The sequence below is a fragment of the Phanerochaete carnosa genome (genome assembly GCF_000300595.1).
Source record: "Phanerochaete carnosa HHB-10118-sp unplaced genomic scaffold PHACAscaffold_11, whole genome shotgun sequence".
In the NCBI taxonomy this organism is placed as follows: domain Eukaryota; kingdom Fungi; phylum Basidiomycota; class Agaricomycetes; order Polyporales; family Phanerochaetaceae; genus Phanerochaete; species Phanerochaete carnosa.
In genome coordinates this window covers 650,560-668,380 of record NW_006767638.1, presented here as the reverse complement: position 1 = coordinate 668,380, position 17,821 = coordinate 650,560, and the positions used below count along the sequence as shown (strand labels likewise).

At 56.7% G+C, this 17,821-nt stretch overlaps 8 protein-coding genes across 8 annotated transcripts; 5 read left to right on the top strand and 3 right to left on the bottom strand.

The window, feature by feature from the left end:
• The first annotated feature begins 41 nt into the window (after positions 1–41).
• On the top strand, positions 42–3,373 carry PHACADRAFT_213459 (uncharacterized protein). The gene is made up of 6 exons (XM_007400751.1): positions 42–351; positions 407–491; positions 546–739; positions 800–1,011; positions 1,062–1,743; positions 1,803–3,373. The coding sequence occupies exons 1-6, from the start codon at positions 208–210 to the stop codon at positions 2,592–2,594; spliced, it is 2,109 nt and encodes a 702-aa protein (XP_007400813.1). The 5' UTR covers positions 42–207; the 3' UTR covers positions 2,595–3,373.
• Positions 3,374–4,052: 679 nt separating this feature from the next.
• Positions 4,053–5,191, top strand: PHACADRAFT_263879 (uncharacterized protein). Its single transcript, XM_007400750.1, has 6 exons — positions 4,053–4,087; positions 4,141–4,167; positions 4,221–4,342; positions 4,394–4,711; positions 4,784–4,963; positions 5,029–5,191. The coding sequence occupies exons 1-6, from the start codon at positions 4,060–4,062 to the stop codon at positions 5,113–5,115; spliced, it is 762 nt and encodes a 253-aa protein (XP_007400812.1). The 5' UTR covers positions 4,053–4,059; the 3' UTR covers positions 5,116–5,191.
• A 1,199-nt stretch (positions 5,192–6,390) lies between these two features.
• Positions 6,391–8,389, top strand: PHACADRAFT_263877 (uncharacterized protein). Its single transcript, XM_007400749.1, has 5 exons — positions 6,391–7,254; positions 7,358–7,585; positions 7,646–7,730; positions 7,789–7,835; positions 7,891–8,389. The coding sequence occupies exons 1-5, from the start codon at positions 6,460–6,462 to the stop codon at positions 8,047–8,049; spliced, it is 1,314 nt and encodes a 437-aa protein (XP_007400811.1). The 5' UTR covers positions 6,391–6,459; the 3' UTR covers positions 8,050–8,389.
• A 419-nt stretch (positions 8,390–8,808) lies between these two features.
• Positions 8,809–10,216, bottom strand: PHACADRAFT_263876 (uncharacterized protein). Its single transcript, XM_007400748.1, has 3 exons — positions 9,924–10,216; positions 9,415–9,872; positions 8,809–9,362 (listed from the first exon to the last, which is right to left on the bottom strand). The coding sequence occupies exons 1-2, from the start codon at positions 10,102–10,104 to the stop codon at positions 9,445–9,447; spliced, it is 609 nt and encodes a 202-aa protein (XP_007400810.1). The 5' UTR covers positions 10,105–10,216; the 3' UTR covers positions 8,809–9,362; positions 9,415–9,444.
• Positions 10,217–10,748: 532 nt separating this feature from the next.
• Positions 10,749–12,489, top strand: PHACADRAFT_263875 (uncharacterized protein). The gene is made up of 6 exons (XM_007400747.1): positions 10,749–10,868; positions 10,924–11,003; positions 11,058–11,117; positions 11,180–11,328; positions 11,381–12,149; positions 12,199–12,489. The coding sequence occupies exons 1-6, from the start codon at positions 10,820–10,822 to the stop codon at positions 12,370–12,372; spliced, it is 1,281 nt and encodes a 426-aa protein (XP_007400809.1). The 5' UTR covers positions 10,749–10,819; the 3' UTR covers positions 12,373–12,489.
• Positions 12,490–13,837: 1,348 nt separating this feature from the next.
• PHACADRAFT_263873 (uncharacterized protein) lies at positions 13,838–15,184 on the bottom strand. The gene has a single exon (XM_007400746.1). The coding sequence runs from the start codon at positions 14,835–14,837 to the stop codon at positions 14,157–14,159; it is 681 nt and encodes a 226-aa protein (XP_007400808.1). The 5' UTR covers positions 14,838–15,184; the 3' UTR covers positions 13,838–14,156.
• Positions 15,185–15,214: 30 nt separating this feature from the next.
• On the bottom strand, positions 15,215–15,777 carry PHACADRAFT_263872 (uncharacterized protein). The gene has a single exon (XM_007400745.1). It carries the CDS (start codon positions 15,686–15,688, stop codon positions 15,224–15,226), a length of 465 nt encoding a protein of 154 aa, XP_007400807.1. The 5' UTR covers positions 15,689–15,777; the 3' UTR covers positions 15,215–15,223.
• A 483-nt stretch (positions 15,778–16,260) lies between these two features.
• On the top strand, positions 16,261–17,693 carry PHACADRAFT_263871 (uncharacterized protein). Its single transcript, XM_007400744.1, has 5 exons — positions 16,261–16,328; positions 16,384–16,655; positions 16,706–16,776; positions 16,833–17,168; positions 17,273–17,693. The coding sequence occupies exons 1-4, from the start codon at positions 16,302–16,304 to the stop codon at positions 16,928–16,930; spliced, it is 468 nt and encodes a 155-aa protein (XP_007400806.1). The 5' UTR covers positions 16,261–16,301; the 3' UTR covers positions 16,931–17,168; positions 17,273–17,693.
• Positions 17,694–17,821: the final 128 nt, after the last annotated feature.

Below are 17,821 nucleotides of genomic sequence, written 5' to 3'. Positions count from 1 at the left end.
ATTATCACAGTGTCTGTGTTTGGTGGGGCCAGACTCGTACGTTGACCATCGCGGTCTGCACGACGTCGAGCACAGCGACCACGTCTTCGAGGCCAGCGCTTCTCATAGCGTTTGGGAAGAGGCCCCTGTCACTTTGCACACCACTCCCGGCCTAGTCCCAACCCGAGCGGCTTATTCGTGGCGCGTTGTAGCTCACGGACGAGGTTAATGACGGACTATAATGTCACTCGTTCCGTTGAGGGGCTTCTGGCACAACACGAGTCATCACCTCCGTCCTTCACCGTGCATCTATATCCCGAACACTGGACGTTGAATAATGGCTCCAAGTTCTTGTACAATAACCAAGTCGCGGTATGTAGCCGCGGCATCCGCCCCGAGTGCTTTTGTCTCTGACTCCACCCTATAGTCGCTGCTGGACGATATACGCGCGCAGCGGATACCTGCAGACTTCCTTGAGCTCTTTGACTCCGCCAACCTGCCGTTCTACGAAGGTTTGTTCTGCGCTAGTCTGCGTAATTTTAATTGACAGAACTTCGGAAGCGCAGGCTGCATGATCGTCGAGCTCCTTGACTATAGACCTCAGAAAGTAAAGGATCCGATACTTGTGAACCCCGAGCGGTCTCGTGCAGTACTGATGCCAAATCCCGAAACCCTGTGGGCCGATATATGCTTGTTGAACCAGAAGGCAGGGAGTATGTGGACGGATCAGGAATCTCTCAAGGTGGAGGCGCAGATACTAGTGCGTATGTCAGCATTATAACGGAAAGCGTATTTACGACTCTACCGCCGCCCGATGAAGGTTGCTACTGCTCCACCGCTATGTCTGGACCCTGACCCGCATCTCGCACGGATGGCGAGCCATGTTCTAAGAGTGTCGGTTCCCAAAACGCCTCCATCACTCAAGCGTAAGGCCGCTGCTATGGAACATGAGGAAGAGGAGAGTGATAAGGCCCGCCGGGTCAAGATCTCGCAATATTTGAACCCGCGTCATAATAGGTCTACTCCATCAAAGTACGCCCCCCCGCTTCAGTCTGAGTTGGCACAGACTGATTGCTTTCTAGTTACCACATTCTGGAAATTCAGCAGAAGACGAAGGAAAGCAAGCCGAATGTTCCTCCAGCACAACCAGAACCTATCCTACCTGCGCAGCTAACTGCACCACCAGCCAACCCCGATGATGCAGGGAACTATGGTATCAACCCGACCTCGCTGATCAAAGCAAATCCATCCCCTCTACCACTACCGCAATCAACCACGCATCTACCCAGTATCATGCCTGCGCCATCTATTCCAGCGCCGCCCACTGGCGCGGCGCTCTCAGTTCCCAGTGGACAGCCCGTAAAGACCGTCAGACAATCACCTCGCCCGCCATCCACCGTACCGCAGTCTGCAATACCACCACATATGCAAATGTACCCCATCGCCCGAAATACGCCACCACCCCCGCAGCTTTCCCAGACACCTATGCCACGACCTCCATCTTCTGTGTCCATCGCCCCACAAGCTAGTCCTGTCATGCGGTCGTCATCAGTACAGCAGCCGTTGCAGCACACGAATCAACAGATCCAGCAGCATCCGCCTGGTTCGCAAATGCAGTCGCCTGCCATGCAACCGGCCCAACAGATCCCTACTGCTCCTCAAACACAGCCGCCCGCGCAGCCAACGATGCCAAATATGCCGAATATCCAGCTGCCCACAACTCCTCAGACTATGGCCATGTGGCTCGCTAGATTGCAGAACAAGGTCAGGTTCCCGCCCCCTCCTAGTACCTCCGGACACTTATATCCGTGTACATCAAACAGCCTGAGATTGCTGCAAGCCTTCAGCGACAACTAAGCGGTATGACCCAAGAGCAGCAGCAGAAATGGTTAGCCCAACAGCAGGCCAGGATGTTCATGCTCGCACAACAGCAAGCTCGGCTAAACGCAAACGGCCCCGCGACCCCTGCCCAGAGCGCCTCGCCACGTCCGCCAACGGCCATTGCTGGGAATCAGGGTATGCAGCAGCAACCCCAGCAACCCCAGCAACCAACCCATTCCCACCCGCAGCAACCGCAACAGCACCAGCCGCAACAGCACCAGCCTCAGCAGCACCAGCCCCAGCAGCAGGTGCCCCAGCAAAGCAGTCCGATGCATGTCAACCAACCGTTGGCGCGATCGCCGATGCCGAACAACGCGCAGGTGCAGCAGATGCCGCTTCAGCAAGCACAAGCGTATAGCCAGTATGCGACGATGGCGCAGGCACAGAATCACCAGTTCAACCCGGCGCTACACCGTCCAGCCATGGCGTCACACACGCAGCTGATGCCACACATCGCGAACGTGAACGCACAGGCGGGCGGAATGCTGCCACAGCAGCAGGGCCAGGACCAGGCTGCCGCTGCCGCTGCCGCACAGGCCCAGGCCCAGGCAATGATGCAGGGGCACTACCCAATGTACAACTACCCACAGATGGGGATGAACATGCAGCAGGCGGCCGCGGCGGGGCGCATGCCGCAGTACTGGCCGGCGATGGGCATCGGACGTGGGATGCCGCCTGGCATGCTGCAGCCGCACGCGCAGCAGATGCAGATGGGCAACGCGAAGGGGACATGAGATATAGGCCGACGGGGTGTGTATGTCGCTTGTATCGTAGTTTATTGTTGTATTATTCAGGTACTCTAGTCTCATTTATCGTACTCGCACATGTAATGTCTCTCTCACCTGTAATATCTCCCTTATTCTCCCCAAGATTGCTTATTGCATTGCATCCACGTGTGCGTGCGATGTGCTTGAGCCGGTGAAGCTCGGATGTCGTGTTTCTGGGCTTCGCACTTGTCATAGTTCCATCTGAGCGGATGTGAAGACCCTTGCAATGCTCTGCGTTGCCGGGCTTCGGACTGCGTGTCGTTGCAGGCGCCCGCACTCTCTATGAGCTTGCGGCTGGTTCTGCGAAGGAAAGAGGCTTGAGTGAATTCTCACGACTCTACGCCACATCGTCCCACAGACGACGAGCGAGCGGGAAGCGCACCTTCGACCACTAGCTGAGATCCAGCGGACTGTGCAGCGACAGTAAGCTAGCTCGATTACAGTGGCACTAAACTAGGGGGGTATCGTTTGGCGACTGATTGTCCGAACTCAAAGCTCAAGGTCGAAATCGGCAAGTCGAGTGGGTGATCCAGGCAGTATGGGCAGCTGAGCGAGAGTCTAGAGAATTGGGGCGTAAAGAGTGCCTAGACTGAACCAGAGACAGAGATTTTGTTGGCTGACCATAAAATAAGATGTACGACTTTTGCAAATGGTACTTTGCCGTGAGTTGCGACATCGCTGCGGGCCTGGGAACCGTTCCGACGACGCTGGTGTAACTGTTGCCTTCTTCGACTCAGACCGCAGGCTGTCTAGTCACGTCATTGTTCAACTTGGTCAGCTCAATGAATAAGCTATATAGTTAATTCGAGCCACGCGCATTCGCGTCTCGCGTCTGCCGTCGCGACGCGCACCAACATGAGTGACGGTGGGTGACAGTCCGGGGCGTAGACATCACAACGGTGCAGCTCTGTGCTCGCTTATGCGGTAGGAGGATGTTCGCTCGCGTTATTCTTGGAGGCGCGTGGACCCGTGTCGCGCCAGTGACGTGAGTCGTGCTGACTACGCGGAATCCCTGCTCCGCGACCTTCCAAAGCTTGCTGAATTGCCACTGGACCGCCTACTCTGCAGACTCGCCGAACCTCCGCGCACCTTATAAACCGCATCAACAGAGAGCTATGGAAGATGAGGCAGGATTGCGTGGCAGGATTGCGTGACAGAACTCGGGCGGGGTTCCCATGCCATACGGCTATGTTTCCGGCGGGCGAGTGCGAGTGCGAGTGCGAGCGGTGTGAAGCTTCGGTGACGCTCTCACAGGGCGCAACTCGGCTTTTGACCATCACGACTGGACAATGATATCACCTGTAGAGTTCTATCGATTTCGATGCTAACTTAGTGTCTTGGAGGCATATAAACCAGCCCCGGATTAGCGTAGGATTCTCACCCGCCATCCCTCGTTCCCATTACTACTCTCACCAGCTAGACCATCGCGACCATGAGTTTCTGCGACGACTGCTTCAAGGGTGCGTGCTATGCCCAAGTTGAAGCCGCTCACCTGGTGCTGACCCTCCGCTAGGCATCAAGCACGAAGGCACTCCCGAGGGTATGAGACCGCGTCTCTTCAAGTCGCGGTACGCATGCTCAAGGCTTCCACAGGCCGGATTGAGGAAATCGCTGGTATTGAATGCTATATCGCTACTCCCGAGGGTGACTACGCCAAGGACGCGGTCGTGGTCTTCCTGACGGACATCTTTGGTATCCAGCTCGTGAACGCCAAGGCGTGTCCTCCTGCCGTATTCTTCCTCTGACGACGCTTATGCCCATTGCAGCTCCTCGCAGACGACTTTGCGCGCCACGGTCTCAAGGTCGTCGCGCCCAATCTTTTCCAGGACCCGGCCCCGATGGACGCGTTCGGACCTGGCAGCACGTTCAACATGCAGGAGTGGTTCGGTCGCAACGGCCCCGACTTCTCCGAGCCCCGCATCCGCAAGGTGCTCGCCGCCCTCAAGGAGCAGGGCGTCACCAAGATTGGTGTTACTGGCTTCTGCTACGGTGCCCGGTCGGGCTTCAACCTCGCGTTCGAGAACGCGATCACCGCGCTTGCGGTCTCGCACCCGTCGCTCCTGCAGATCCCGAAGGACATCGAGGTCAGTTCATCAGTGGGAGACGAGAAGAACCACATGCTCACACGCGCGTGCTGCGCTGCGCTTTGGGAACAGACGCTCAAGGAAAAGTCGAACGTCCCGGTGCTGATCAACAGCTGCACGATCGACACGCAGTTCCCGATTGAGTCGCAACAGAAGACGGACGAGCTGCTAGGCAACGGACAGTACAAGGCGGGCTACGAACGCACGTACTGGGAGGGCTGCACACACGGCTTTGCCGTCCGCGGCGACCTGGTGAGTGCCGTGCAGTGTCATGGGTGTGTCAGCATGCGATTTTCATCGGGAGACACCGTTTCTAGAGCGACCCGAAGGTGCTTGCTGGGAAGGAGGGTGCGTTCAAGGCGACGTGCAACTGGTTCCACAAGCACCTCCTCGGCAAGAACTAGAGTGCTCGAGGGGCAGGCGAGATATGCGCAGCAGCTTGTATTATATGTTTTACACAAACTATACATTGTGCTTTCATCTAGGACGCATGCTGTCAGTTTCTGAGTGCGCGGATGGCCACAATATGAGTGGTCTTACGATTTTCTCCTGTACGGTTGCGGTTTTGCTGAGATGTGTCATCCACGACACATGGACTGCACTACGAAAATACCACGATCCGCCAGGCGAAGTATTTTACTCTTTGCTGCACCGCCATTCGCGGCCGTTCCCACTTCCATGGATGCCTTGACAGATGCCGTCGCGTAGCAGAGGCCTCCTACCTTCATTGTTACGTGCAAGCCGGCATACCGAAGGGACATGCAGTTTGGGCTCAGCCTGTGTGAATTTATCCGGCTCGGCGGTAATGACGCGCACTCGGGAAGCAGGACGCTTCGCCAGACTAGGGCCCGTATAGCTTGCGACCCTGGGACACGCGCAGGCAGCGTGCGTGCAACTGTGCGGCGCCATGATAGAGTGTGGACGGCTCGTACAAGCCGTGGGTCCGCATGAACCATATCCAGGCACCTGCACAATTACACTGCAGAAGCACGCGTCCGTGCCTCCTGGGCTCCGCGCCCTAATGGTACAGACTCCGAGCGCACGAGGCCGTCGGAGTCTGCGTCGGAATGAGCTAAATGTTAGACTCCGCTGGCATTCACTAGACCTCGGACGCCCGGCAAGTGTCCCCGGGAGAATCAGCTCCGCTTCTGTGTTCGAATTGCACGGAACTGCCAGCCTGTGAGTAGGAAATCTCCTTTCGCTGTCTGTCGGTGTAGGGGCAGCACTCTGGAGCAACGTTGTTGCAGTCTTTGTTTCAGCCAGAGTCTGAGTGCACAAACGCGAGTGACGAAGCACCCCTAAACGGGAGCGGGAATAGGAGCCCAATTGGGGAGGTTAGACAGCTGCCCGTCCAGAGACAGAGCGAAAACGTTCTTTTCAACCCGAACGGTCACCGCCTGCCGGCTCTGGCTCTGCACATCTGTTCTCGTGGCACAAAAGTCCTCTTTGGATTTTCTGTGCGTTGGGGAGCGTGCAAAACAGGTGTGGAACATCGAGCGTAAGTGCCACCAATCTCGATGGTGTGTCGCTCAGATCGGCAGATCTGGACGGATTGTCGGTTGAAAAAAAAAAAGGGATTATTCCAATTTGATGGAGTTGTAGTTTGGGAGAGGACGCTAGCAACCTCCTTCAGACGGCCATTCGTTGATCAGGATGTCTTGCCGAGTCCTCTTTGACCGCGACGTCCTGCACGATGGGCTGGCGGTGCCCGACTGCCTGCATCCTGCTCTGACTTCTATGCTGCTCTCATGCCTCCCAACATTCCGCACGATCGCTCACAATCACACCGTACCCCGCACAGCGACGGCGCGCCCTTTACAGCGACGCGTGCGCTCAACCAAGCCCGTCCAAGCTCTTATTCCTCCCTCGAGCAAGCGCTAGTCCCGCCCGCCCACGCCCGCGACAGCACCGACCGCAGACGCAGCTCCCAGTTCCGCGACGCCCTTCGCTCGCCCTCAGCCATGTCCTCAGATGGTCGCTATCTGTTTCAGAGCCCGCAAGATGTCACCGCACAGTATGGCTACCCGCCCTACCCGCCGTACGACCCCGCCCAATATCCACCGAGTTCGTCCCGTCCTGCACGCACTGGTGCGCCCCCACCGCACCCTTCGCCTCCCCAGCCGGCCCAGCCCGCACCGTACAACACGCCGCCGCAAGGCTACCCCCAGCAGGGATACCCGCCCCCGCCGTACGGCGTGCCCCCGCAAACGAACACGCCGCAGTGGAACGCGCCGTCGCCCGAGGGCTGGCCGCCGTACGCCGCACCGTTCGTGTCGCCGGGCGCGGCGAGCGTGCAACAGGAAGGAGCGCAGGGTTTCTCGCGGGCGGACGCGCATCCGCCTCAGTCTGGAGGCGAGGCAGGGAACGCACCGCCTGCCGGGTCTGCCCACCTGGAGGCCCGTCGCGCAGAGGAAAGAGCCGAGCGGGCAGGAGGTGATCTGGCGCCTCCTCCAGCGAGAGGACGGAGGGGTAGCAGGGCAGAGAACGAGAACACGGGGCCCACGCTGCTGTCGCCTGCTGCGGCCGCTCTGGACTACAACAAAGTAAGCACGCTGATCTCCTTCACCCCCATCCCCGCCACTCCTGCGTGCACTCCCTGGTCCAGCGGCCTGTGGTTGACGTCGTATACGATTGCTTTTTCCCCAGCTCGCTGATTCCTACCGCGGCATCCTTGATTCGGCAAACACAATAGCAAGCGCGGGGCGTGGAGAGGCGGCTGCCGAAAGTTTTGAACGGATGATACACGCCGCGATGTATGGCCAGACGGTGCTCGACACCGCAGTTCAGCGTACAGCCGCCGAAACGGTTCGTCCGGCAGCCGGCGGAGAGGAAGGCGAGGAAGGCCCGGGTCGGACGAGACAGGTCAGCATATCGGTGCGTGCATCATTCTCACCCCTCGCGACAGCCATGTTTCTCAATTATCGGCCATCTCAGAGAGGTGAGCAGGTGGTAGAAGGCGGCCAGACATGTTTGGGCTGCAATGCAACATCAACACCTGAGTGGAGACGTGGGCCCATGGGTACGTCACTCGCTCCTCCATGCTTCCCGTTTCTCCGGTCGTTCTCAACTACAATCAGGGCCGCGAACACTATGTAATGCCTGCGGCCTGGTCTATGCCAAGCTGGTACATGTTCTCTGTCTCTCTCTCACCGCCTCTCGCCTCACTGTATCATTCACAGATTAAAAAGCGGACACGGGAGCCTGGACGCTCTCGGGGAAGCGGGCAGGCGCGACAATCCAATCCTGACGCCCTCTCCAGTGGAGAGGACGGCAGTGACAATGAGTCGAATGGCTCGCAAGAACGGCGGAGCGAGCCAGGAGACGCTGCAAGAAGATGATCGCCTATAATTGGTACCACATCGTTCTTGCCAGACCCCTCATCGATCCTAGCACGCGGTCATATACATGCCTGGCACCTCTCTTGCGCAACCCGCTTGTGGTAATTGTTAAGTTTGTGTCTAGCTCTTTACACTGCCCTCGTTGCTTTTTACTCTTAATAGGTTTGTCTCAGATTCCCTCTTGCTCTCCGATGGCCCGGTGCAAACCCGGCACGTTTATCCGTTATCAAACTTCATCCTGCTATTGTTGTAGCGTGTGCAAGTGTTATGTTAGCCCTCTGTAGTCCTTACGTTTTAATCTATACACCGCAGCTCGGTCCGCACCGTGACCCAGCTTTCCCCGTACGTCTTCCCCCAGCCTTTATACGCCCCGCCAGCTGACGCTTGTCTCACCCGCGCAGCATTAACGTGTTCAACCGCGGCACCATCTCAGGCTGGCTGGCAGGTTTCCCGCGAGAACCATGATGATTGCGTGTTGCGAACGTAAACCTGGCCGTTCGACGTTCTCATCAGGCAAGCCACCATTCACACCTGTGTCCAACACGCGTCCACCCCACAGGGCATGGAAGAGACAACGCTGACAGCCCTTCCCAGTACAGCGCGCGAGGATCGCCCAGCCATGCGCGCCGCGACCATTGTCGGGCCCGGGGGCGTGCGTCCGCGGCCGCCGCGTAGGCTTCGGACGGCTCTGTGTGCGACGCGGGACGGTCACGGGCGAGGCCTTCGTGAGATTGACTAGCGCGATAGGCTTCTTTCTTCGCCGCGACCGCGAGACGAGCGGAGGGGCGAGCTTCTTTCCCATCGTTATCTCTCGCCCGGATCTGCGAACAATATTGGCCCTCTCTCCCCGCATGCGGGCGAGGGCCCTGCGGGTGCGATGCACGACTCTGTTTCGATTTCGAACACGCGCCCCGATGGTGTAAGGGCTGCAACGCAGGTCGGGCTGGCGATCACAGAGAACACCGCTCAGGTACCGCACGCCGAACACACGCGCATTCATCTGGTCCCTATCGCCTTCTGAGTCGCTCCCGTACGCACGCTCCCGTCGTACTCGTCCCCGGACGCAAGCAATTGAGTCGCCGGCGAGATGACGGGTTGTTGCGTTCTCGGCCTCCGTGGTTCACACGAAGATGTGCAGCTCAGCAGACCATGATTGCTAATCGAAGGAGGGGTCGCCTTTCCATCGCGGATCGCTTCGAGATGCTGGCGGAAGAGTTCGTAACCAGCAATATTTGCGCTCGCAAGCGAACAGTTGCCGGTTCCCATGTAATGAATACAGTGATGGTATACAGCACCAAAGCATTAAAATACTACTGCGGAGAAGATCAGTAATGACCCGTTCACTGCGACTCGAGGCAGACTCACAACGAGAAATCCTAAAGGAGGCATTAAATACTAAACCTTTGCAGTGCCACCAGCAGCGACCCTGCGCTTCTTCGTTCGTCTGATCTCTCCAAGGTCCTGATCTGTCTCCGACTCTTTGCAGCCTGTCAGTAGCTGCAAGCTCTTACCCAAGCCGCCAACGGCTTGCGCTTCGCGTCCGCCACCCTTCGCACGCCGCCTATTGTTCGTTCCATTCGTCCCCGCGCCGGCGTTTAAATGAGCCGACGTTAGTGGCAGCGGGAATGGTGAAGGCAGCTCGTCAACCGAAAGCGAGTGTGGGTTCAGGAATGGACCAGAGGTTATGGGGCCAGAGGTGATAGATGATATGCCGCCACCAGGCGTGCCTGAGGCCAGCGGTGTCGGCGGTGGGGATGTCCCACCTAATTTGTTTCGCAGCTTGCGCGTGATATGTGGACGCGATTGCGAGTCGAGTGTGGCGTCTATGATGAGTTCAAATTTATGAGTAGTCACGCGAATGCAGCAGAGCGTACCTGCAGACGTTCCTTCGCCCTCCTTGTCTTCCCTCGCGCGTCTGCGCCGTTCCTCGATGCCTTCGAGCAGCCGCTCCTTGATTCTCTCCCTACCGCGTTTCCACTCCTCTTCGACGCGTTCGCGCTCTTCTTCGTAAGCCTGCTGCACGCACTCGAGTGCATGCTGCTCTTCGTGCTGCATCGACGCCAGTAGGGCCGAACGCTCCAAGGAAAATGGGTACAGTCGTAGTTGGTATGAGGGTACAAGTTCTGGGTGTGTCGCCAGCTGACACGCAATGGCTGCTAGTTCCTGGATCGTCTCGCTGTAGTGCTTTCCTGGGCTGTAATGGGCGCTGCGATACGATCAATCACCGCAATGGAAGAGCAACAACGGAGGCCTTACCTTTCTAGGTGCTCTCTGCTGGGTCTGCTCGATAGCTCCTTCCGCTTGCGTTTTCCGCTGGGATCTTCTATAGGCGTTGCTGTTTTCCTATGGGTTAGCTAGGCCTCGAGGAATACGGCGCGGACTGACCACGCATTCGACTCGGACCTGCACCCAGGTTGCTCGGGTGGTACGAGCTCCCGGCGTCGACGCTTTCGATGGTACCGTTTGTAACTCGAGACTTGTGTGTGGAGGCGTAGGGAAGGGCGAATACGCCTGGTTGCGGCGGCATAGTGGGCGGCGGTGGAGGAGGAGCTGGGAGAACTGGTTCACTCAATTCGGTCTGGCGATACGGCGCTTCCGCCCGAGGAGTCTGGACTTGTTGCGATAGACGCCATCGGCGATCCCCGTACGACAGTATTTGTAGACGCCAATCATCTAGATCGCGTGCAGACTTGACTGGAGTCATCCATAAAGACTTTTTAGCTTGCATTGCTCTCTTTTCTCTCCCACCATCTCCTAGCCACCTCAAAACATGTCCGAGTCGAAGGGTCGTGTTCTGCTCGCCTACTCTGGAGGCCTCGGTGCGTGGTTTTCGTCGTAGTGCTCGTCTTCAAGTTTTTAACGCATCGAGTGTAGATACTTCGTGCATCTTGGCGTGGCTCATCGAGCAGGGCTACGAAGTCTACGCGTTCATGGCTGACGTCGGCCAGGAGGAGGTATGGTTTTACTTGATCGATCGTGTTTGCTCAACGTACTTACGCCATATTCAGGATTTCGAGGCTGCCCGCAAAAAGGCCCTTAGTGTTGGTGCCAAGAAATTCTTCTTGGAGGTATGCCGCCATATGCGCTTTGGCTATAAATGCACTTACTCACCTTTGATTCCTATCAATAGGACCTCAAGCGCGAGTTTGTTACTGAGCTCATCTACCCTGCTGTTCAGGCCAACTGCATCTACGAAAATGTCTACCTTCTCGGAACCTCACTCGCCCGTCCTGTCATTGCTCGTGGCATGATGGCAATTGCTGATCGTGAAGGCTGCGAGTGAGTGTAATAAGTCCCACAACGTGAAGATTCGCTAATCGATTTACCCCAGTTTCGTTTCGCATGGTTGCACTGGCAAGGGCAATGACCAGGTCCGTTTCGAGCTTGCGTTCTACGGCCTGAAGCCAGACATCAAAGTCATTGCCCCATGGCGTATCCCCGAATTCTACAACCGCTTCGCTGGTCGCCAGGCACTGCTCCAGTTTGCCTCTGAGAAGCAAATTCCTGTTCAGCAAACCGCCGCCAAGCCATGGTCGACTGACGAGAACCTATTCCACATCTCTTACGAGGCCGGTATTCTTGAGGACCCCAACACCACCCCTCCCGATGACATGTGGAAGTTGACCGCTTCCCCAGAGAACGCACCTAACACTCCTGAACGCATCTCTATTGAGTTTAAGCGCGGCCTGCCCGTCAAGGTCACCGTGCCCGTCGAGAACAAGGAGTATACCGACCCGGTCGACGTCTTCCTCGCGCTTAACGCACTCGCCCGCAAGCACGGTATTGGCCGTATCGATATTGTCGAGAACCGTTTCATTGGCGTCAAGTCCCGTGGCTGCTACGAATCGCCGGCCGCAACCATCCTCCGTGTCGCGCACATGGACATCGAGGGCCTCACCCTCGACCGCAACGTCCGTGCGCTGCGTGACCAATTCGTCACGGTCGAGCTGGGCAGAATCCTCTACAACGGCCACTGGTTCACCCCCGAGCGCGAGTTCGTCGTAAGCTCGATCCCCGCCAGCCAGCGCACTGTCAACGGTGTCGTCCGTCTGAAGCTTTACAAAGGCAACGTCGTTGTCGAGGGCCGTTCCTCCGACGAGGTATGTCCCACACCTCGACCTTGTTTGCTCTACTCTCATATTATCACAGGGTCTGTACGACGAGAAGCAGTCGTCCATGGATGAGCTCGGTGGCTTCGAACCGACCGACACCACCGGATTCATCCAGATTGAGTCCATCCGTATCAAAAAGTGGGCACAGTCCAACATTCGCAAGGGCCAATCTGGCATTGAGCCCAAAGATGTCTACGGCACCCGCGTCTAGATTCTCTGCACCAAAATCACAATCGCTGTATCATGCTATCGCACCTGCTGTATAGTAGAATGTTTGTTGTAACTGCATTTTCTTGTTTGTGGAGTATCACAGTATTTTTGACCTTGGCAAGTGTTCAGAGCGATTCTGCCTGCCATGCGTGAAGTCGTCATGCCGGGCTGCAGCCGGTCCTGACTCGCGTTAATGCGTCCATTCTCGAATATCTACTCACATTACCAAATATCCGCTCACTCAAATTGAGGGGCTTTCTCTCATCGCCAGTCGCCCTACCCTTTGGACCGGAACCTGGTACACCCTTCGATCATTTTGGCATTTTTGCGTTCAGAAGTTTCTCAGTCATTTTTTGCTTTCTAGATACCGTTTCATCCCCAACCCGGGCACTGAACATCTTCCTTATATCATATATGTAGGAATGTTCTGAGTTGACCACATACTTGTTACAATAGGTTATATTACCACTTCAATCAAAGGCAAATGCGACTCCCAAAATATATGCGCTCCCTTTTCGCCTCAGAGGCGCAAGAAATTTCGAAATCCCTCCAGATGTAGGGTACCCAGAGGCAGCCGGATACCAGAAAGATTGCTTCGTTGCAGCCTCATGCGTAACCCTGCCTGAAGTACTCGAGACCTTGCAAAGTAGATCTTGAAATCTTCTGGCTCGGGAGACCCTTGCGGCGCGGACGCGCTGAACCACAGATCATTCCGTTCAAGTTGTCTACCAGTGAGTGTACGTTCGAGGATATTAACGTCAGCCGCTAGTCTCGGCGAACAAAAACGAGCAGCTGTAGCGAGACCCACTTCTCTCCTAGCGTGTCTTCGACAGCGCCGGGAACGGATGGTACGTTTCCTCCTTTTGCCATCGCGCCTGCAGCCGACGACCTCACTTGGGACTCAAGCCTACGTACGGATTAGCACCATGGGACGACTCCAGTAATAACGGTGATGGCACCATCTCTCCTGGACGCTAGCTTAGCCGCTACATCTTTCCGGTGACTTCTGGAACCGAGGCTTCCCAGCCAGCGTCCTCGCCGTACGGCGAAAGTTCTTCCGAGTCGCAGAATGACTTTCACGATGACAGCATCTCGAGCTCTTTATTCATTGTAACCACCCTAATCTCAGGCTCCAACGATCTCTCTCGAGCACATCTGTGGTGGGTTGAACGGTGCCTGTCCCTTGTACCGCAAACCTTCGCCGTGAAAAGTCATATTCGACAGAATGAGGAATGCGCCATCTGCCGTTCGTTGCGCCCGCCCACTTGCGAGAGACATGTCGCAACGACACTGGTTCTCCGCCGCCGAAGATGGCTGAAGAACGGTCCCACGTACTTAAGGATGAATCTGCCCGACAGCAAGCTTTTATCGAGGCAATGGCCCCAGCAGCAGATGCGTAACTTACTGCCAGGAACGATTAATCGAGCTACCCTTCGCATGGACAGCTCTCAACCGTCAATAGTCTCTCGCTTGTACCCCGACGTTCACCAGTGCACGTCTGCACGACATCCTACGCTCAGACAACTTCGACGTAATCAACCCCTCACGCCCTCGATAGCGTCGACATACCGCTATTCACAGTATGTTGTTGCACATGTAGCGTGTCGTATGATACAATGTTTGTTTTTAACTACATTTTGATCTCTCGTCTGCAGAACATCACAGAAGCAACAGCTGACCCCGGCGAGTGCCCAGGGCGATTCTGCCTGTGACCTCTGAGAACGCGCAATGCGTGAGGTCGTCTATAACACCAGTGTTAGCAAATGCATACGTCAACACTCGATACTACGACTTACCCCTCAGGTCGACGGAACTGCGTACCGCATATATGCACCTGCCGTCAATCTCGGCAACAGAACGCTCCTCCGCCGCGCCATCGGAGGCAGAGCCCGCCTCGCGGGGCACGCACGGCGGACGGTGGTCCGCGGCGGCGAACCCGAACACGGTGCGCCCCATGTTGCTGCGCTGCCGCTCGATCCACACGCCGCGCTTGCCCTGCGCGCCGAGCGCGCACGCAGAGATGAACCCGCGCGAGCCGGGCGTGAAGCCGCTGCGCGGCGCCGGCGTGCCGCTCTGCACGATCTCCTCGAGCGGGACGAGCTGCGCCATGCGGTGCGCCGCGAGAAGCGTGCAGGAGAGGTCCAGCGGCGTCGGTGCGGCCGGTGCGCGGCGTACGGCGGCGTGTGGGAGCGTGAGCGTGACCTCGAAGTGGAAGAGCCCGCGCAGGACGTCGTATGTGAGCAGGGACGCGGAAACGCGCCGCGTCTCTGCGCCGGACACGACGCGCACTTTGCTGAAGGACACGCCGCGGAAGGCAACGTCGGGGATGGCCTGCTTCTGCGCGACGGGCGTTCTCCGACCGATGTTGTAGAGATAAAGCGGATTGCGCTGCGTAGAAGGTGATATGGGTTGTTGCAGATCTTCGACAAAGTCTAGAGTATAGACTACGATAGACCTCGTCGTCATGCATAGCACATGATGGGTTGTAAGGAGCGCGACCCCGATGATTCCACTCCACTATGAGTGAAATGCTGTGAGAGGGAGTCGGTCATGCAACGGTGCTGCTTACAAGCTCCTCGCCGTCCTCTTCTGATGTCACAAGGCAGTACTTCTGTGTTCTCCAGTTCACGAAGCAGACAGAGAGTGCATGGCTGTAGATTACACTATGTGAAGCTGGATCGACAGTGCGAAGCGTATAGAGAGGTGATGGTGTCTCGAAGGTGGCGAGACACTCGCAGTCCACGGTGCCTTGCTCCCGCGCAAGGTTGAACCTGAGGACTTGCGTTTTTACCTGACTTAGAGGGTAATGACGACGATGAGTTCGATACGGTCATAAGCTTAGCTCATTGGGCTCACCTCCCAACTGCCAATATAATGTCGCGCCCATCTTCGCTAAGGACGACGGCCGACATACAGCACGGCCCAAGCCCTTGCACGGTGTGTCTGATAGCGCAAGGTGCACAAGGAGTATCCTCTGGACCAGGGCCGTTCCAAGCCCTTGTCACACCGGAGGCGCTGCTACCTGAGTTGGGGCACAGGTCCCATATCTCGACCGCATCGCCTTGGTATAGGACAACCAGCCACCGGTCCGCAAGAATGTTCATGTTGAGGATGCTCATGCCCGTATGCATGGGCTCTTCAGCAGAACATACGACTTCGGAAGCCTCCAAGAGTTTTGGTGGCTTTCGAGGTAGCTTCCATCGCCTCTCCGTGAGGCTCACGGAAAGGACCAGGGACTCTACTTCTGCTCGCGTCAACGGAGCGAAAAGGTCGGCTGCTGCAGGGCCCGGAAGTACATAGCGTGTCTCGTGGCTCATACCCAAGTAGATGTTGGTCCACAACACCCTGTCTTGTGTGATATTGCATAATACTTTGCACGTCTGGTTCACCACGTTTGGTCAGTAGGTGCTGCTTCGAAGCGTAAGAAGAGGATTGAGGGACATGAAGGCCCGCACGGAATGTGCACCGCAGCAGCAAACATGTGGGGAACAGAGCTGACACAACCTGGACTACACGCACCTTCCGTACACTGAGCACGTCGTCGGGTTTCAAAGTGGATAGGACGAGCAATATGACCTCGGTGGGAAGATATAACAGCGCGGTATCACCCGCCAGTGACATGTCGTGTGTGGTTGCAGGTGCGTCCATGTCCGCAGCACTGCGGTCCGTGCATCACATGATCCCACAGCCCAATAAAATTCCTGGGAAGATGATCCCGTACTCACGGAGAAGCTCATCGACAGCCCGAGGTCGTTCTTCCTACGTTACCTAATCGGGGCGGCCGGGATGAGTGACACGTGGAAGACACGCGAGCGCGCGCTTGAGCGGCCGGTGACCGGCCCAATTCCGCATGCCCGAATTTCTCAGCTCAGCCCGCCGCCAGGTTTCTCTTGCTTTCATCCGGCCCCTCTCGCCTTCACTCTGCCCGCCATGTTCAGGTCAGCTTTCCGTGCATCTGTGAGCAGGAATGCGTTTCTGTGGCAGGCCGCATGTAGCTAAACTCCCTGCGTAGTTCTCGCCTCTCCGGGTCGCACCGACCCTCCCGCCGCGCTCGCTTGCCATTGCCAGGCGGTTCATTACCGACGATGCGCGGCTGAAGATCCAACAAACCGTCGGCAGTACACCAGTCGTCTTATTTATGAAGGGCACACCAGAGCAGCCGCAGTGCGGCTTCTCAAGAGCGGCAATACAGATTCTCGAGATGCAAGGTGTACCGCCGGAGAAGTTCACGTCATTCAACGTACTGGAAGACAGTCAGCTGAGGGAGGACATCAAGGAGTTCTCGTGAGTAGGACCGTTTTGTATCCCGGGGATCGGTGCTTACGTCCTTGAAGTGACTGGCCGACTATTCCTCAGCTATATGTCCAAGGAGAGTTTGTAGGCGGATGCGACATTCTGCTGAGCAGTGAGTCCCAGCTTATCTCGTAGGTTGCCTCTGGAACCCATCTATCATTCTCACAGTGCACCAAAACGGCGAGCTTGAGAAGCTGCTCGAGCACAAGGGCGTTCTGCCTCCGCTTGAAGAGTCCGAAGCGAAGCCCGAGCTTGCTCAGTCATGATGGTCGTAATTAATGAATTTCATTACTCATGGAACGGAATGTACTGTGTTCATATCATCCTACCCCCTTTACGTCCACCTCTCAGTGATCCTCTGGAGCATATTCAATGACACCGTTCGTGTCTATGCTGCCCCGCTGCACCGTCTCGCCTTTCGCCCGCATGAGGTCCTCTATCGTCTTTAGCTTGCCTTCCTCCGTGCCCTCCTTGAACCAGCCCAAGTGATCAGCAATCAGATGCCTGAAGGTAAACCACGTCAGTACGCCCTGGACAAAGTCACACGATACGTGGACGCATGCTGCCCAACCAGATTGAACCCATTTGCATGAGAGCTGAAAACTCACCGGTTCTCACAGCCCGGGCACTGCACAATGACAATTCCCTTCGTGTAGCTCCTCTTGGTGAATTCATGCGTGGAACGTGTACCACAGTCCGTCACGGTGCATGTGAAAGTGAGAGAAAGCCGGGGTTCTGGTGCTTGAAAGGAAAGGCTAGACCGCGGCGACCCAGAAGAGCTAGATTGAGGGGGAAGAGATGCGTGCGACGAAGGTCCCTCGGATGTATCCTTCCGCACACACGTCGAAGAGAAGTGTCTGCTCTCGAGCCCCAGTACCTTGCGTGTAGGAAGCCTTGAGAGCGCGCCTGGACACGGTGGTTGCCGTATCCGAGCATACCGTACAAGCCGAAGGGCATTGAATGTGTGGCTGGCTAGGTTCTTGACGAGCATGACGAGAAGCTCAAGATAAACAGCTAGGTTGGGACAGTGGGCGAAAGTAAGCAGAGCTCGCTCTAAGATTGCGAAAGGTGCTTGATTAGCGCCATAAAGAAGCGCCCATATCTGACCTTAACCCTCGAAGTGCTCAAACCGCGCACAAGTTCCGAGCACACGGCTC

Excerpts from the sequence above, each read along its gene's own strand:
- PHACADRAFT_213459 (XM_007400751.1), top strand. The coding sequence starts at position 208 with ATGACGGACTATAATGTCACTCGTTCCGTTGAGGGGCTTCTGGCACAA. Across the intron at positions 352-406 it reads TGTACAATAACCAAGTCGCG|TCGCTGCTGGACGATATACG; the intron begins GTATGTAGCCGC and ends TCCACCCTATAG. Across the intron at positions 1,012-1,061 it reads AATAGGTCTACTCCATCAAA|TTACCACATTCTGGAAATTC; the intron begins GTACGCCCCCCC and ends ATTGCTTTCTAG.
- PHACADRAFT_263879 (XM_007400750.1), top strand. The coding sequence starts at position 4,060 with ATGAGTTTCTGCGACGACTGCTTCAAGG. Across the intron at positions 4,712-4,783 it reads AGATCCCGAAGGACATCGAG|ACGCTCAAGGAAAAGTCGAA; the intron begins GTCAGTTCATCA and ends CTTTGGGAACAG. Across the intron at positions 4,964-5,028 it reads TTGCCGTCCGCGGCGACCTG|AGCGACCCGAAGGTGCTTGC; the intron begins GTGAGTGCCGTG and ends CACCGTTTCTAG.
- PHACADRAFT_263877 (XM_007400749.1), top strand. The coding sequence starts at position 6,460 with ATGCCTCCCAACATTCCGCACGATCGCTCACAATCACACCGTACCCCG. Across the intron at positions 7,255-7,357 it reads CCGCTCTGGACTACAACAAA|CTCGCTGATTCCTACCGCGG; the intron begins GTAAGCACGCTG and ends CTTTTTCCCCAG. Across the intron at positions 7,731-7,788 it reads GTGGAGACGTGGGCCCATGG|GGCCGCGAACACTATGTAAT; the intron begins GTACGTCACTCG and ends AACTACAATCAG.
- PHACADRAFT_263876 (XM_007400748.1), bottom strand. The coding sequence starts at position 10,104 with ATGCAGCACGAAGAGCAGCATGCACTCGAGTGCGTGCAGCAGGCTTAC. Across the intron at positions 9,873-9,923 it reads GGGCGAAGGAACGTCTGCAG|ACGCCACACTCGACTCGCAA; the intron begins GTACGCTCTGCT and ends AACTCATCATAG.
- PHACADRAFT_263875 (XM_007400747.1), top strand. The coding sequence starts at position 10,820 with ATGTCCGAGTCGAAGGGTCGTGTTCTGCTCGCCTACTCTGGAGGCCTC. Across the intron at positions 10,869-10,923 it reads CGCCTACTCTGGAGGCCTCG|ATACTTCGTGCATCTTGGCG; the intron begins GTGCGTGGTTTT and ends CATCGAGTGTAG. Across the intron at positions 12,150-12,198 it reads AGGGCCGTTCCTCCGACGAG|GGTCTGTACGACGAGAAGCA; the intron begins GTATGTCCCACA and ends ATATTATCACAG.
- PHACADRAFT_263873 (XM_007400746.1), bottom strand. The coding sequence starts at position 14,837 with ATGACGACGAGGTCTATCGTAGTCTATACTCTAGACTTTGTCGAAGAT.
- PHACADRAFT_263872 (XM_007400745.1), bottom strand. The coding sequence starts at position 15,688 with ATGAGCCACGAGACACGCTATGTACTTCCGGGCCCTGCAGCAGCCGAC.
- PHACADRAFT_263871 (XM_007400744.1), top strand. The coding sequence starts at position 16,302 with ATGTTCAGGTCAGCTTTCCGTGCATCT. Across the intron at positions 16,329-16,383 it reads GGTCAGCTTTCCGTGCATCT|TTCTCGCCTCTCCGGGTCGC; the intron begins GTGAGCAGGAAT and ends CTCCCTGCGTAG. Across the intron at positions 16,777-16,832 it reads ATGCGACATTCTGCTGAGCA|TGCACCAAAACGGCGAGCTT; the intron begins GTGAGTCCCAGC and ends TCATTCTCACAG.